Below are 12458 nucleotides of genomic sequence, written 5' to 3' on the forward strand. Positions count from 1 at the left end.
GCTTCTAAAATAGAAACAGAAAGTAAGCCACAGTACTTTTAAGACAGAGTACTTGAGTAGGAGACTTTGTTGCTGTTATTATTATTATTATTATTTTCTCCCACAACACTTGTCTGGTATTATTCCAAATTGCAATTATTTTTCTCAAAACTCCTATGCTATCTCAACCTGTCAATCTTAGTAGATGATCTTGGCATGTATGATTGAGTGAAAATGAAGGCTCTTATTTGAGAAATGCTTCAAATTTTCCCCTTTCATCTTCCCTGTCACTAACAAAAGAAAAAAAAATATACCCATACTCTTTATTCTTTTCCTCTGCTCTTTCAAGAAGGGAGTTCCTCCAACTATCCCTTTGATTCCTCTCTGTTTCTTATATGGCTTTGCCGCAAAGAATTATTGCCTCTCTTTCCTGTCTTCTTTAAAGTCTTTCTATTTAAACATTGTCAGCCTCTGAATATGTTCAGGTTTCTTCTATGATAAAAACAAACAAGAGTAAAAAAATATTTTTTGAAAATTCTTCATCTCTCTTTGGGCTTCACTGGTGGCTCAGCTGGTAAAGAATCTGCCTGCAATGAAGGAAATACAGGTTCAATCTCTGAATCAGGTAGATCCCCTGGAGAAGGGAATGGCTACCCACTCAAGTATTCTTGCCTGGAGAATTCCATGGACAGAGAAGCCTGGCAGGCTACACTCCATGGGGCTGCAAAGAGTCAGAAATGACAGAGCAACTAACACATACCCTAAGTCTCTAATTTCTCACCTCCAATTTACTCTTTAACCCTCTGTCATCTGGTCTCTGCCCTAACTAATTGAAATTGTGTTAGCAAATGTTGCCAATAATTTCTTCACAAATATAATGGACATTTTCAGATTTTATCTTATTTGACCTATTTGACTTAGTATAGTTGTCCATAACATCATTTTTTTCTGGATTTTTTTAAAGTTAAACTTAATACCTGCTCATTGTAAAAAAAATATAAATAGTATAGGAAAACTTACAAAAGGAAATAATGCTTTCTCATATGCAGAGATAACCAGTAGTTACATTGGTGAACTTTCTGTATGTGTGTACTATAATTCATACAACCTGTTTGTTATTGATGAACATTTAGGTTTTTTCCTCAAATTTCTAAACGAAATTCCTCAAGTGAAATTTATGAATCTTTAAGGATGATTTCCCTCACCTTGAAACTTTGCTCTCCTCACTCTCTTTCTGTGACCTTACTTTATATTCTGATACTACTGTAGCTCTTTCCACTCTGGCTAATTTTCTGATGTCTTCTTTGTAAGTTTTACTTTCTCTGCCAGCCCCTTGTGTGTTTTTCATTCGGACCCAGTGCTCAAACCTTTTTTCATATGAAATCTTCCCTCAAGGTAATTTAATTTTCTCTCATGACTTTAGCCATCATACAGTGACTGCCAATCCTGTATCTCTAACTCAGGTCACATTCCAGAGTTTTATCACCCATACATCCAATTTCCTACATGTAGGTTCATTCACATGTTTCAAGCTTTATAAATCTAACATTGAACCTAGAACATTACTCAAAGTCTATGTCATTTCCTATAGTATCCAGTCATTGGCCTTTTATCTTGTCTCACCAGCCAGAAAAGGCAGAGGAACCAAAGGTCAAATTGGCAACATCTGTTGGATCATAGAAAAAGCAAGGGGATTCCATGAAAAAACATCTACTTCTGCTTCATTGACTATGCTACAGCCTTTAACTGTGTGGATCACAACAAACTGTGGAAATTTTTTTTAAAGAGATTGGAATACTAGACCACCATACCTGCCTCCTGAGAAACCTGTATGCAGGTTAAGAAGCAACAACTAGAACCAGACATGGAACAACAGGCTGGTTCCAAATTGGGAAAAGATTATTTCAAGGCTGTGTATTGTCACTTACTTATTTAACTGTTATGCAGTGTACATAATGAGAAATGCCAGGCTGAATAAATCACAAGCTGGACTCATGATTGCCAGGAGAAATATCAACCACCTCAAATATGCAGATGATACCACTCTAATGGCAGAAAGCTAAGAGGAACTGAAGAGCCTCTTGATGAGGGTGAAAGAGGAGAATGAAAAAGCTGGCTTAAAACTCAACATTCAGAAAACTAAGATCATGGCATCCAGTCTCATCACTTCATGGCAAATAGATGTGGAAAAATTGGAAATAATGATAGATTTTATTTTCTTGGACTCCAAAATCACTGTGGATAGTGACTACAGCCATGAAATTAAAGACTTTTTGCTCCTTGGAAGGAAAGCTATGACAAACCTAAACAGCATGTTAAAAAGCGGAGACATCACTTTGATGACAAAAGCCCATATAGTCAAAGCTATGTTTCTTCCTGTAGTAATGTTACGGATGTGACAGTTGGACCATAAAGAAGGCTGACCACCGAGGAATTGATGCTTTCGCAATGCTGAGAATCCCTTGGATTAGAAAGAGATCATACCAGTCAATTCTAAAGGAAATCAACCCTGAATATTCATGGGAAGGACTGATGCTGAAGCTGAAGCTCCAAAGTATGGCCACCTGACGTGAAGAGCCAACTCATTGGAAAAGACTCTGGTTCTGGGAATGATTGAGAGCAGGAGGAGAAGGGAGCGACAGAGGATGATGATTAAATGGCATCACCAACTCAATGGATGTAAGTTTGAGCAAACACCGGGAGATATTGAAGGATAGGGAAGCTTGCCATCCTGCAATCCATCGGGTGGCATAGGGTTGGACACTGAGTGACTGAACTACAACAACAAGCCAGAACCTTGCCCTAGATTCTTTTCTCTTCCTCATGCTTTGTATCTAATTGCTCATTAATTCCAGGAGAATTTCCTTAGTATGGATGATATTTCCCCCTTTTTCACCCATAATACCACTGTTTTTATTTCAGACTCTTTTCTTATCTGTATGAATACCTGAATTAACCTCATTATCTTCAGGTTTACCTACCTCCAGCTCATCTTTCATACTGTAAGAAATTGTCTCTTAAATACTCACATGTGATCATATCACTCTCCTGCTTAAAATAGTCACTATCTCCCCATTAGCTTCATTATAAGTCGCATAGAATAAATTAAAACTTCAGCATCTCATTCAAATCTTTTTGAACTGGTCTTTGCCTGTCTTTCTAGATGATATTAGGACTAAGTTTCAAGGAACTGTAATTAGGATGGATTATGTGGAAAATTCTGAGAGATGGGAATTCCAGACCACCTGACCTGCCTCTTGAGAAATCTGTATGCAGGTCAGGAAGCAACAGTTAGAACTGGACATGGAACAACAGACTGGTTCCAAATAGGAAAAGGAGTACGTCAAGGCTGTATATTGTCAGCCTGCTTATTTAACTTATATGCAGAGTACATCATGAGAAACGCTGGACTGGAAGAACCACAAGCTGGAATCAAGATTGCCAGGAGAAATATCAATAACCTCAGATATGCAGATGACACCACCCTTATGGCAGAAAGTGAAGAGGAACTAAAAAGCCTCTTGATGAAAGTGAAAGAGGAGAGTGAGAAAATTGGCTTAAAGCTCAACATTCAGAAAACAAAGATCATGGCATCCGGTCCCATCACTTCATGGGAAATAGACGGGGAAACAGTGGAAACAGTGTCAGACTTTATTTTCTTGGGCTACAAAATCACTGCAGATGGTGACTGCAGCCATGAAATTAAAAGACGCTTACTTTTTGGAAGAAAAGTTATGAGCAACCTAGATAGCATATTCAAAAGCAGAGACATTACTTTGCCGACTAAGGTCCGTCTAGTCAAGGCTATGGTTTTTCCAGTAGTCATGTATGGATGTGAGAGTTGGACTGTGAAGAAGGTTGATTACCGAAGAATTGATTGGCTTGAACTGTGGTGTTGGAGAAGACTCTTGAGAGTCCCTTGGACTGCAAGGAGATCCAACCAGTCCATTCTGAAGGAGATCAACACTAGGATTTCTTTGGAAGGAGTGATGCTAAAGCTGAGGCTCCAGTACTTTGGACACCTCATGCGAAGAGTTGACTCATTGGAAAAGACTCTCACGCTGGGAGGGATTGGGGGCAGGAGGAGAAGGGGAAGACAGAGGATAAGATGGCATCACTGACTCGATGGACGTGAGTCTGAGTGAACTCAGGGAGTTGGTGATGGACAGGGAGGCCTGGCGCGCTGCGATTCATGGGGTCACAAAGAATTGGACACGACTGAGTGACTAAACTGAACTGATGCTATTCCAAGTGTGCAGTAGTGGAAACAACCACCAATTGAACGTGAACTAAAATCCTTAAAGGCATTTGATGATCAAATATGGGAAACAATGATATTTGACAGACCTTTGGGTTCCAGTAAGAAGGAAAATGACAAAAATACCCAAGAGAACTGAAGAGGAGGGACAGTAAGTTAACACAACAAATAAAATCCAGAAACTATTACCAAGAGTCACTGTAAAAATCTGTGGCATTGAGCTTATGGTGGGTAGGTATATTAGGTCGACTTAAAGGGTCAAATTCAGGATGGAGAGTGACAGAAAAATCTGTGATATATCTGATCAGCTTTCTCTTCAGACTTTGTGTTGGCTTCCTAACAACTATAGGACAAAATCTAAGATGTTAAAATGACCTAAGAAGGCCTCTATGATCAGGCTATTTACTTCCTATGCAGCCTCACCTCCTGCTACTGCCCTCTTTCACTTTAGGCTCCATCAACACTAAATACGGTGATCTTTCAAGTCTCTTTGTTTTTCACGTTTTTTTTTTTTTTCAGGTAAATCCAAATTTTATTTTTTAAATTTTTTCCAAGTTTACACTTTATTTATATATTTTTAAATTTATTTATTTTAATTGGGGGCTAATATCTTTACAATATTGTATTGGTTTTGCCACACATCAACATGAATCTGCCACAGGTGTACACGTGTTCCCTATCCTGAACACCCCTCCCACCTCCCTCCCCGTAACATCCCTCTGGGTCATCCTAGTGCACCAGCCCCAAGCATCCTGTATCATGCACCGAACCTGGTCTGGTGATTCGTTTCTTATATAATATTGTACATGTTTCAATGCCATTCTCCCAAATCATCCCACCCTTTCCCTCTCCCACAGAGTCCAAAAGACTCTTCTATACATCTCTGTCTCTTTTGCTGTCTTGCATACAGGGTTATCATTGCCATCTTTCTAAATTCCATATATATGTGTTAGTATACTGTATTAGTGTTCTTCTTTCTGGCTTACTTCACTCTGTATAATAGGCTCCACTTTCATCTACCTCATTAGAACTGATTCAAATGTATTCTTTTTAATGGCTGAGTAATACTTCATTGTGGATATATACCACAGCTTTCTTATCCATTTGTCTGCTGATGCACATCTAGGTTGCTTCCATGTCCTGACTATTATAAACAGTGCTGTGATAAGCATTGGGGTACGTGTGTCTCTTTCAGTTCTGGTTTCCATGATGTGTATGCCCAGAAGTGGGATTGCTGGGTCATAAGGCAGTTCTATTTCCAGTTTTTTAAGGAATCTCCACACTGTTCTCCATAGTGGCTGTACTAGTTTGCATTCCCACCAACAGTGTAAGAGGGTTCCCTTTTCTCCACACCCTCTCCAGCATGTACTGCTTGTAGACTTTTGGATAGAAGCCATTCTGACTGGTGTGAAATTGTACCTCATTGTGGTTTTGATTTGCATTTCTCTGATAATGAGTGATGCTGAACATCTTTTCATGTGTTAGCCATCTGTATGTCTTCTTTGGAGAAATGTGTTTAGGTCTTTGGCCCATTTTTTGATTGGGTCATTTATTTTTTTTGGAATTGAGCTGCAGGGGTTGGTTGTATATTTTTGAGATTTATTATTTATCCATTGCTTCATTTGCTATTATTTTGTCCCATTATGAAGGCTATCTTTTCACCTTGCTTAGAGTTTCCTTTGTTGTGCAGAAGCCATGTATTGTTTCTTCTGCCTAGAATGTCCTTCAGTTCCTCATTTCTTCAGTGAACTCCTATTTATTGTTTAAAACCTTGTACTGACATCACCAACTTCAGGAGCCTTTTCTGAACGCACCTCTCTCACAGAGTTACCCATCCATCAATCCACTCATTTGTTTGTTTATTATTGAGAAATATTTATTGAGTACTTAGTGTGGACCAGATGCCATGTAAGGTACTGGGAACATCATGGCTAGAAGACAGGCCAAATGTGACCTTTACCCTCCTTGGCCTTATATTTAGAAGTGAATACACATATGCATATGCACGTGAACACACATGCATCACACACACACACACAAATACACATTCAAATAGATAAAGAAAATAATCATCAGTTTTTTTAAGTGCTATGAATAAAAGAGGCAAGAAACTGTTATACAGAATAATGAGTGTAAGGGATAGATACAGAAGCAACATAGTATAAGGTTGACCCATGTGAAATTGCTAGTATTTGAGTATTTTTGTTCCACATAATTGATGATTTTATATAGTTCAACCTAATAGTTGCCTTTCTGAGGAACTGACTTTAAACTTAGATCTGAAGATGAGGTAAAACTGGCTAAGGTGGCTAAGCTTGAAGCTTAGCATGTTTCAGAAACCAAGAGAAAACTGAAAAAGATAGAATTGAGAAAACTGTTGAAATGTAAGAACTATAAGCAGGACAGATTGTATTGGATCTTTATAGGAATTTGGATTGATTTTCATTGAAGTATAAAGCCACTAGATTATTTTAAAATCCTTCTGATTTCAGTGTGGTACTGAAAGGGAAGAGAATAAGGGCAAAAAATAGGGCTATCGAGAAATTGATATCAAGAGGCAATATAATGTTGTACTAAGTGTGCAGGGTTTGCCCTCATGCTGCCTTGATTTAAATCCTGGTTTTACCATTTGCCATTTATTATGTCACTTTATGCAAGTTACTCAAACTCTCTAAGCTTCAGTTTTTTTCATTTGTATCATAGGATAATAACAGGATCATCTTCATAGGACGTTGATCTATGACTAACCTCTAGATTAGTCTAGAGACTGAATAAGATTATCCACTGCACAACACTGAGCAGTCCCTGGCATCTAATAGAGATTAATAATCCAAATGACAGGTGACAGTACCTGCACTATTTTGATGACAGCATATTTGAAGAGAAGTGAACAAACATGAGACCTCTTGTTGTGGGGGTTTAAGCAGCAAAATTTATTAATGAATTGGATATGTGAATTGAGGGAGAAGGATTTTTCAGGCATCACTCCTAGGTTTCTGTCAAAGAAAGGAATGGATTGTGTTGCACTCTACTAAAATGAGGAAGGTCTGCCTGGTACATTATTTGGCTACAGAAATTTCTCTTTCATTATATCATATAAGGCAGAATGAAAGAAAGCAAAAAGGTAAGTACCATATAATATAAAAATAAATAGTTATTTAAAATTTAGATAATAGAACCCTACATGAGATATGAAAAACAATTTATTTTATATTTATTCCACAATGTCTAAAACATGTAAAACTTTTGTGTATATATTATTTTTTCTGAAACTCTAAGATTTTGTAAATCTTTTTACCATACTATGTGATAAACAGTGAACAATTAAACTTATGTGCTTACTTTGTCTTATATTAAAGGCGTTTTGTAATCATTCCATCTGCTTCTCTCATAGAATGGAACCTTCTTGGTATACCAGCAGATGAAGAATTTAAGGAGGGTGTCTATCTTTATTCTCTTTAGCAACTGAGAGTCTGCTCTGAGAACCATCAGGCACCATGGGTAAGCGGGACAATCGTGTGGCCTATATGAATCCTATAGCAATGGCCAGATGGAGGGGCCCATCTCAATCTGCAGGCCCAACAATACAAGATTATCTGAATCGACCAAGGCCTACCTGGGAAGAAGTGAAGAAACAATTAGAAAATAAAAAGAAAGGCTCCAAGGCATTAGCTGAATTTGAAGAAAAAATGAATGAGAACTGGAAGAAGGAACTAGAAAAAAGCAGAGAGAAATTATTAAGTGGAAATGAGAGCTTATCCAAAAAAAGAGACAGAAAGAAAAAGAAAAAGAAGAAATCTTGTCGGTCTTCATCTTCTTCTTCATCAAGCACTGATTCTTCAAGCAGTTCTCCAGATTCTGAAGATGAGGAAAAGAAACAAGGAAAAAAGAGAAAGAAAAAGAAGAATGATTCATACAAATCATCAGAAAGCTCTCCATGTGATTCTGAATCAGAGAGCAAGGAATCTGTAAAAAAGAAAAAGAAGTCAAAGGATGAAACAGAGAAAGAAAAGTGTATTAGAAGTCTCAGCAAAAAAAGAAAGAAGACTTGTTCTGAGGATAAACCTTTATCATTGGAGTCCTCATCAGAATCAGATTATGAAGAAGAGATGCAAGCAAAAAAGAAGAGAAGACGTGAAGAGCAAGAAAAAACAACAGAAAAAGCAAAGAAGAAGAAGAAGAAGAAACAGCACAAAAAACATAGTAAGAAGAAGAAAAAGAAATCAGGTTCAAGTCACAAATCAGGATAGTATGAAAAAAAAAAAAAAAGGAAGATTTACCTGTTGAAAAAAGCAAGGAAGGTCTATAGGAAAATTCAACTGTGAGTGTTAGAGCATATGTACCAAAATGCATGAGTTCTCCTGTGTTAGTAGAATTATTCCTGGACTTTGTTGCCAGTCAAATGCCACTGTGCCAGAAAGGGCCTTAATTGTTGCCTGCAGCTTAAATGTAGGGTTTTGTTTTGTTTACGTGTTTTCCCTACACTGGCTAATTTCTCTGAGAGCTAAAATCGTGTTGTCGTACTAGTGGTTAAAATGTTTAGAATTAAATTAAATGTTTTAGATAATAAATAATTCTGACCAAACAATGTATCTAATGTCAAAAGTATCTAATTTGGATACATCTTTAAAATGTATTCAGAAATATCCAGGCAACAATACCTTTTTGAAGCATAGACTTAACATTAATGTCTCAAAATATTTATGTTTGAAAAGTAAAATTTAGTTTATTTTTCTTTTCTCCATAATAAACTTTTGTTTACATGGGGAAAGGGCTTGTGAGGGGAAAATAGTGTGCTATCACTTTGGCGAGCTGAATAGTGTGCCTTTGATACTTATACATCCTATTTTTGCTAGTGCAGCAGCCATTCTCTTCTTACTTAGTAATGTATGCTGCTTCACATGAACAAGAAAGACAGCAACTTACCATATATGTAAAACCCCAGTTTTATAAAACTTACCTCCACTTCAACAGTACTGAATAATATTTAGTGTTAGAGTGTTACATGATTTGAATTAACTTTGATACCCTTTGGAGGAGAATCATTTTAAATAGACCTGGTATTTTTTTTATTAATGAATCTTTATCCTGAAATGTTCTGCATGTTTTATGCTATTAAGTTTTGATTATCCAGGGACGTTCTAATCCTGGATAAGATTATCCCGGACGCTATAATCAGTAATCCTTTTTTAATATGATTTATGCCTACGGTACAAGTTTCAAGTTTTTAATATACTAATTTTACTATATTAATTTTATTACTGTGTTTGATTGCATACTTTCCAAAATATTTAGCATGTAAAAAGAAGGTTATAAAAAATATTTAATGCCTTCATATTGAAGCTGGTTTACTGTAAGCAAGTTGAGTGCCAGACCTCTAGTACGCTATATGTCTTGTTATATAAAACTACTGCCAAAATCTTAGTATGCTGTTTAAACATTTGCTGTCTTAAGCATTAATTTGAATTAAAATAGGAGTTAAATTAGGAAATTATAGTTTGTTTCATATTTTACTAAGATTTGGAGTTTGTTGCCAATTCATGTTTACCACTAAGCTGAAATAAGTTGAAATTTATTTTTGCTTTACATATTTTATATAAGAGCAATATGAATTATAAATTGATGCCTAAAAACACCCATTACAGAGGATGTGCTAATTGTAATGTCATATGTTCAAAGTATTTTGGCATGAGGAGAGAATAGATAGCTATTTTTTTAAGTAGGTGATTTTATGTCAGCTCCCTTGTATCACAAGTAAAATTATTATAAAGATAGAAAACATCTGGTAGATAAATATCATATTGACTCCCCCAATTTTTGCAGTGTATACATCAGAATCTCTCAGTAACATAATTGGAACATTATAATGCCTTGTTAGGTCACACTGAAGCTTCATAACTGTAGCTGTTTCCTAAAACATAGCTATATCTATATGCCAATAAAAACTATTATATTTAAGGGATATTTTTATCCATATAGAGTTTTCAAAAAATTATTTTTTATTGAAATATTAAAAAGCATGTATTATTTGTAGAATGTGGCAAAGACATTAACAACTATCAAATATCTATGGGCTCGCATTCACTTCCCAGCCCCTTGTAGTTAGGCAATGTCATTTATTACTTCTAGCAGAGGGATTACAGAGAGATTGTTAACAAAAGTGATGTTTCGTTTCAGTACCAGTACAGTAAAAAGTCTTGTGTGACCCTCCAGCTCTCTTTACCTGTCATGTGGACCTGAAAGCAGTGTGCTCCAAATAGTGTACCTACAAGATGGATGCAACCTGTATCTCTAAGTCTCTGTAAGGGACCTGCCCTGAAGAGCTGATGGACTTGGTGTGAATGTTTTGAGTGTGAGAAATAAACTGTTATGTGTTAAGCCACTGAGATTTTTGGGTCTTCCTTTTCATTACTGCAGCAATCAACTATTGTATTCTGAATAGTAACATACAACTCTAGAATGTCTGTTTCATTATTTACATAAAATGCCTCACTTATTTCTATCACATCTTCATGTAGTCAGCAGAAAGATTAAAAAGTAATCATTTATGCCATAACAGAAGGAAATGTTATTTTATTTGCATTGGTTTTTATGTAATGACTGAATAAGAGGGTAACCTAGGATATTTCACACTTATCAGCAATGATAACTGTTTAGGAAGTAAAACTACTTCATTATTCCTCTGATTATGGCCAAAACAATCTTCTAGTAAAGGTTTTTGGAAGGCAGTTTTAAAGCACTCATAGAAATCAATGAAGAATAGGGATGCTATTTTTTACATATAAGTATAGACAATGATTAAAAAAAGTGATAAGGAAATAAATAGAAGACAATAGACTAAGTAGATTTAGGTGAACATTTAGTATGTTGCCTGCAAACTAAAAGCTAAATATGTTATCCCTTATGTGAAAAGCACTACAACTGTTACTAGGATTGTGCACTATGTGATTCATAAGAATAGCTTTAGACAAAATACTTAAGTGAATTTGTGTGATGAGAAGCAGTGGGAAAGTCAATAAGAAAGTAGACAAGAGATGGGGGAAAATCAATACAATCTAGATTAAGAATGTGATTGCAAGCAGAAAAATAAAAAATTAAAAGATCTGACTGAAGATAGAGATTATATTGGAGATAAGGAGAATGAATAGAATTGGTGGTTCTGGTTTTGTATCTTGTGATCCTTTCTTTGGCTATTACAAATTTGTTTTGAGAAAGGTTCACCTTTGACATTGTAGTTCTGTGATCATTTTCTGTTTGACCATATTTACTTTACCGAAAAAAGAAGTATTTAATTTGTGATGTAGGTTTGAAGCTACTTCATGACTCATGAAAATTGTAGTCAAACATTCAAGCATACCTATGTACTTCAGAGCTGAACTAGTTTTCTTAGTCCTACTTGAGCTGCAAATAAGATGTGTTCTTTCTTCAAATGACTCTATCACTTTTGATTCTCATGACAAATACATCAATCTACCTTTTTCTTATTGTTGTTCAGTTACTAAGTTGTGACTGATTTTTTGCAAGTTCATGGACTACAGTATGCCAGGCTCCTCTGTCCTCCACGATCTCCTGGAATTGGTTAAAATGTATGTACATTGAGTCAATGATGATATCTAGCCATCTCATCCTCTGCTGCCCCCTTCTCCTTTTACCTTCAATCATTCCCAATATCGGAGCCTTTTCCAATGAGTCAGCTTTTTGCATGACATGGCCAGAGTACTGGAGCTTCAGCTTCAGCCTCAGTCCTTCCAATAAATATTCAGGGTTGATTTCCTTTAGAGTTGGTTGGTTTGATCTCCTTGCAGTCCACGGGACTCTCAGGAATTTTCTCCAGCATCACAATTCAAAAATATCAATTCTTCAGCACTCAGCCTTCCTTATGGTCCAACTCTCACATCTGTATATGACTACTGGAAAAACCATACCTTTGATTATATATAATCTTTCCTGATAACTTAGTTGGCAAAAAATTCACCTGAAATGCAGGAGACCCTGGTTCAATTCCTGGGTTGGGAAGATCCACTGGAGAATAGATAGGCTACCCAGTCCTATATTCTTGGGCTTCCCTGTGGCTCAGCTGGTAAAGAATCCACCTGCAATGTGGGAGACCTGGGTCTGATCCCTAGGTTGGCAAGATCCTCTGGAGAAGAGAAAAGCTACCCACTCCAATATTCTAGCCTGGAGAATTCCATGGACTGTATAGTCTATGGGGTCACAAAGA

General features: G+C 36.5%; 1 protein-coding gene across 3 annotated transcripts in view; it reads left to right on the forward strand.

The window, feature by feature from the left end:
* The window catches only part of FAM133A (family with sequence similarity 133 member A), a 40856-nt gene extending 30237 nt beyond the window's left edge, over positions 1-10619 (forward strand). For all 3 annotated transcript variants that reach the window (XM_005700113.3, XM_018044271.1, XM_013976130.2), the window contains one exon: positions 7632-10619. In XM_005700113.3, the coding sequence (XP_005700170.1) occupies positions 7735-8487 (753 nt within the window). In that variant the 5' untranslated portion in view covers positions 7632-7734 and the 3' untranslated portion in view covers positions 8488-10619. The remainder of the gene's footprint in view (positions 1-7631) is intronic.
* The last annotated feature ends 1839 nt before the right edge of the window (positions 10620-12458 follow it).

This window comes from Capra hircus (genome assembly GCF_001704415.2).
Source record: "Capra hircus breed San Clemente chromosome X unlocalized genomic scaffold, ASM170441v1, whole genome shotgun sequence".
Taxonomy (NCBI): domain Eukaryota; kingdom Metazoa; phylum Chordata; class Mammalia; order Artiodactyla; family Bovidae; genus Capra; species Capra hircus.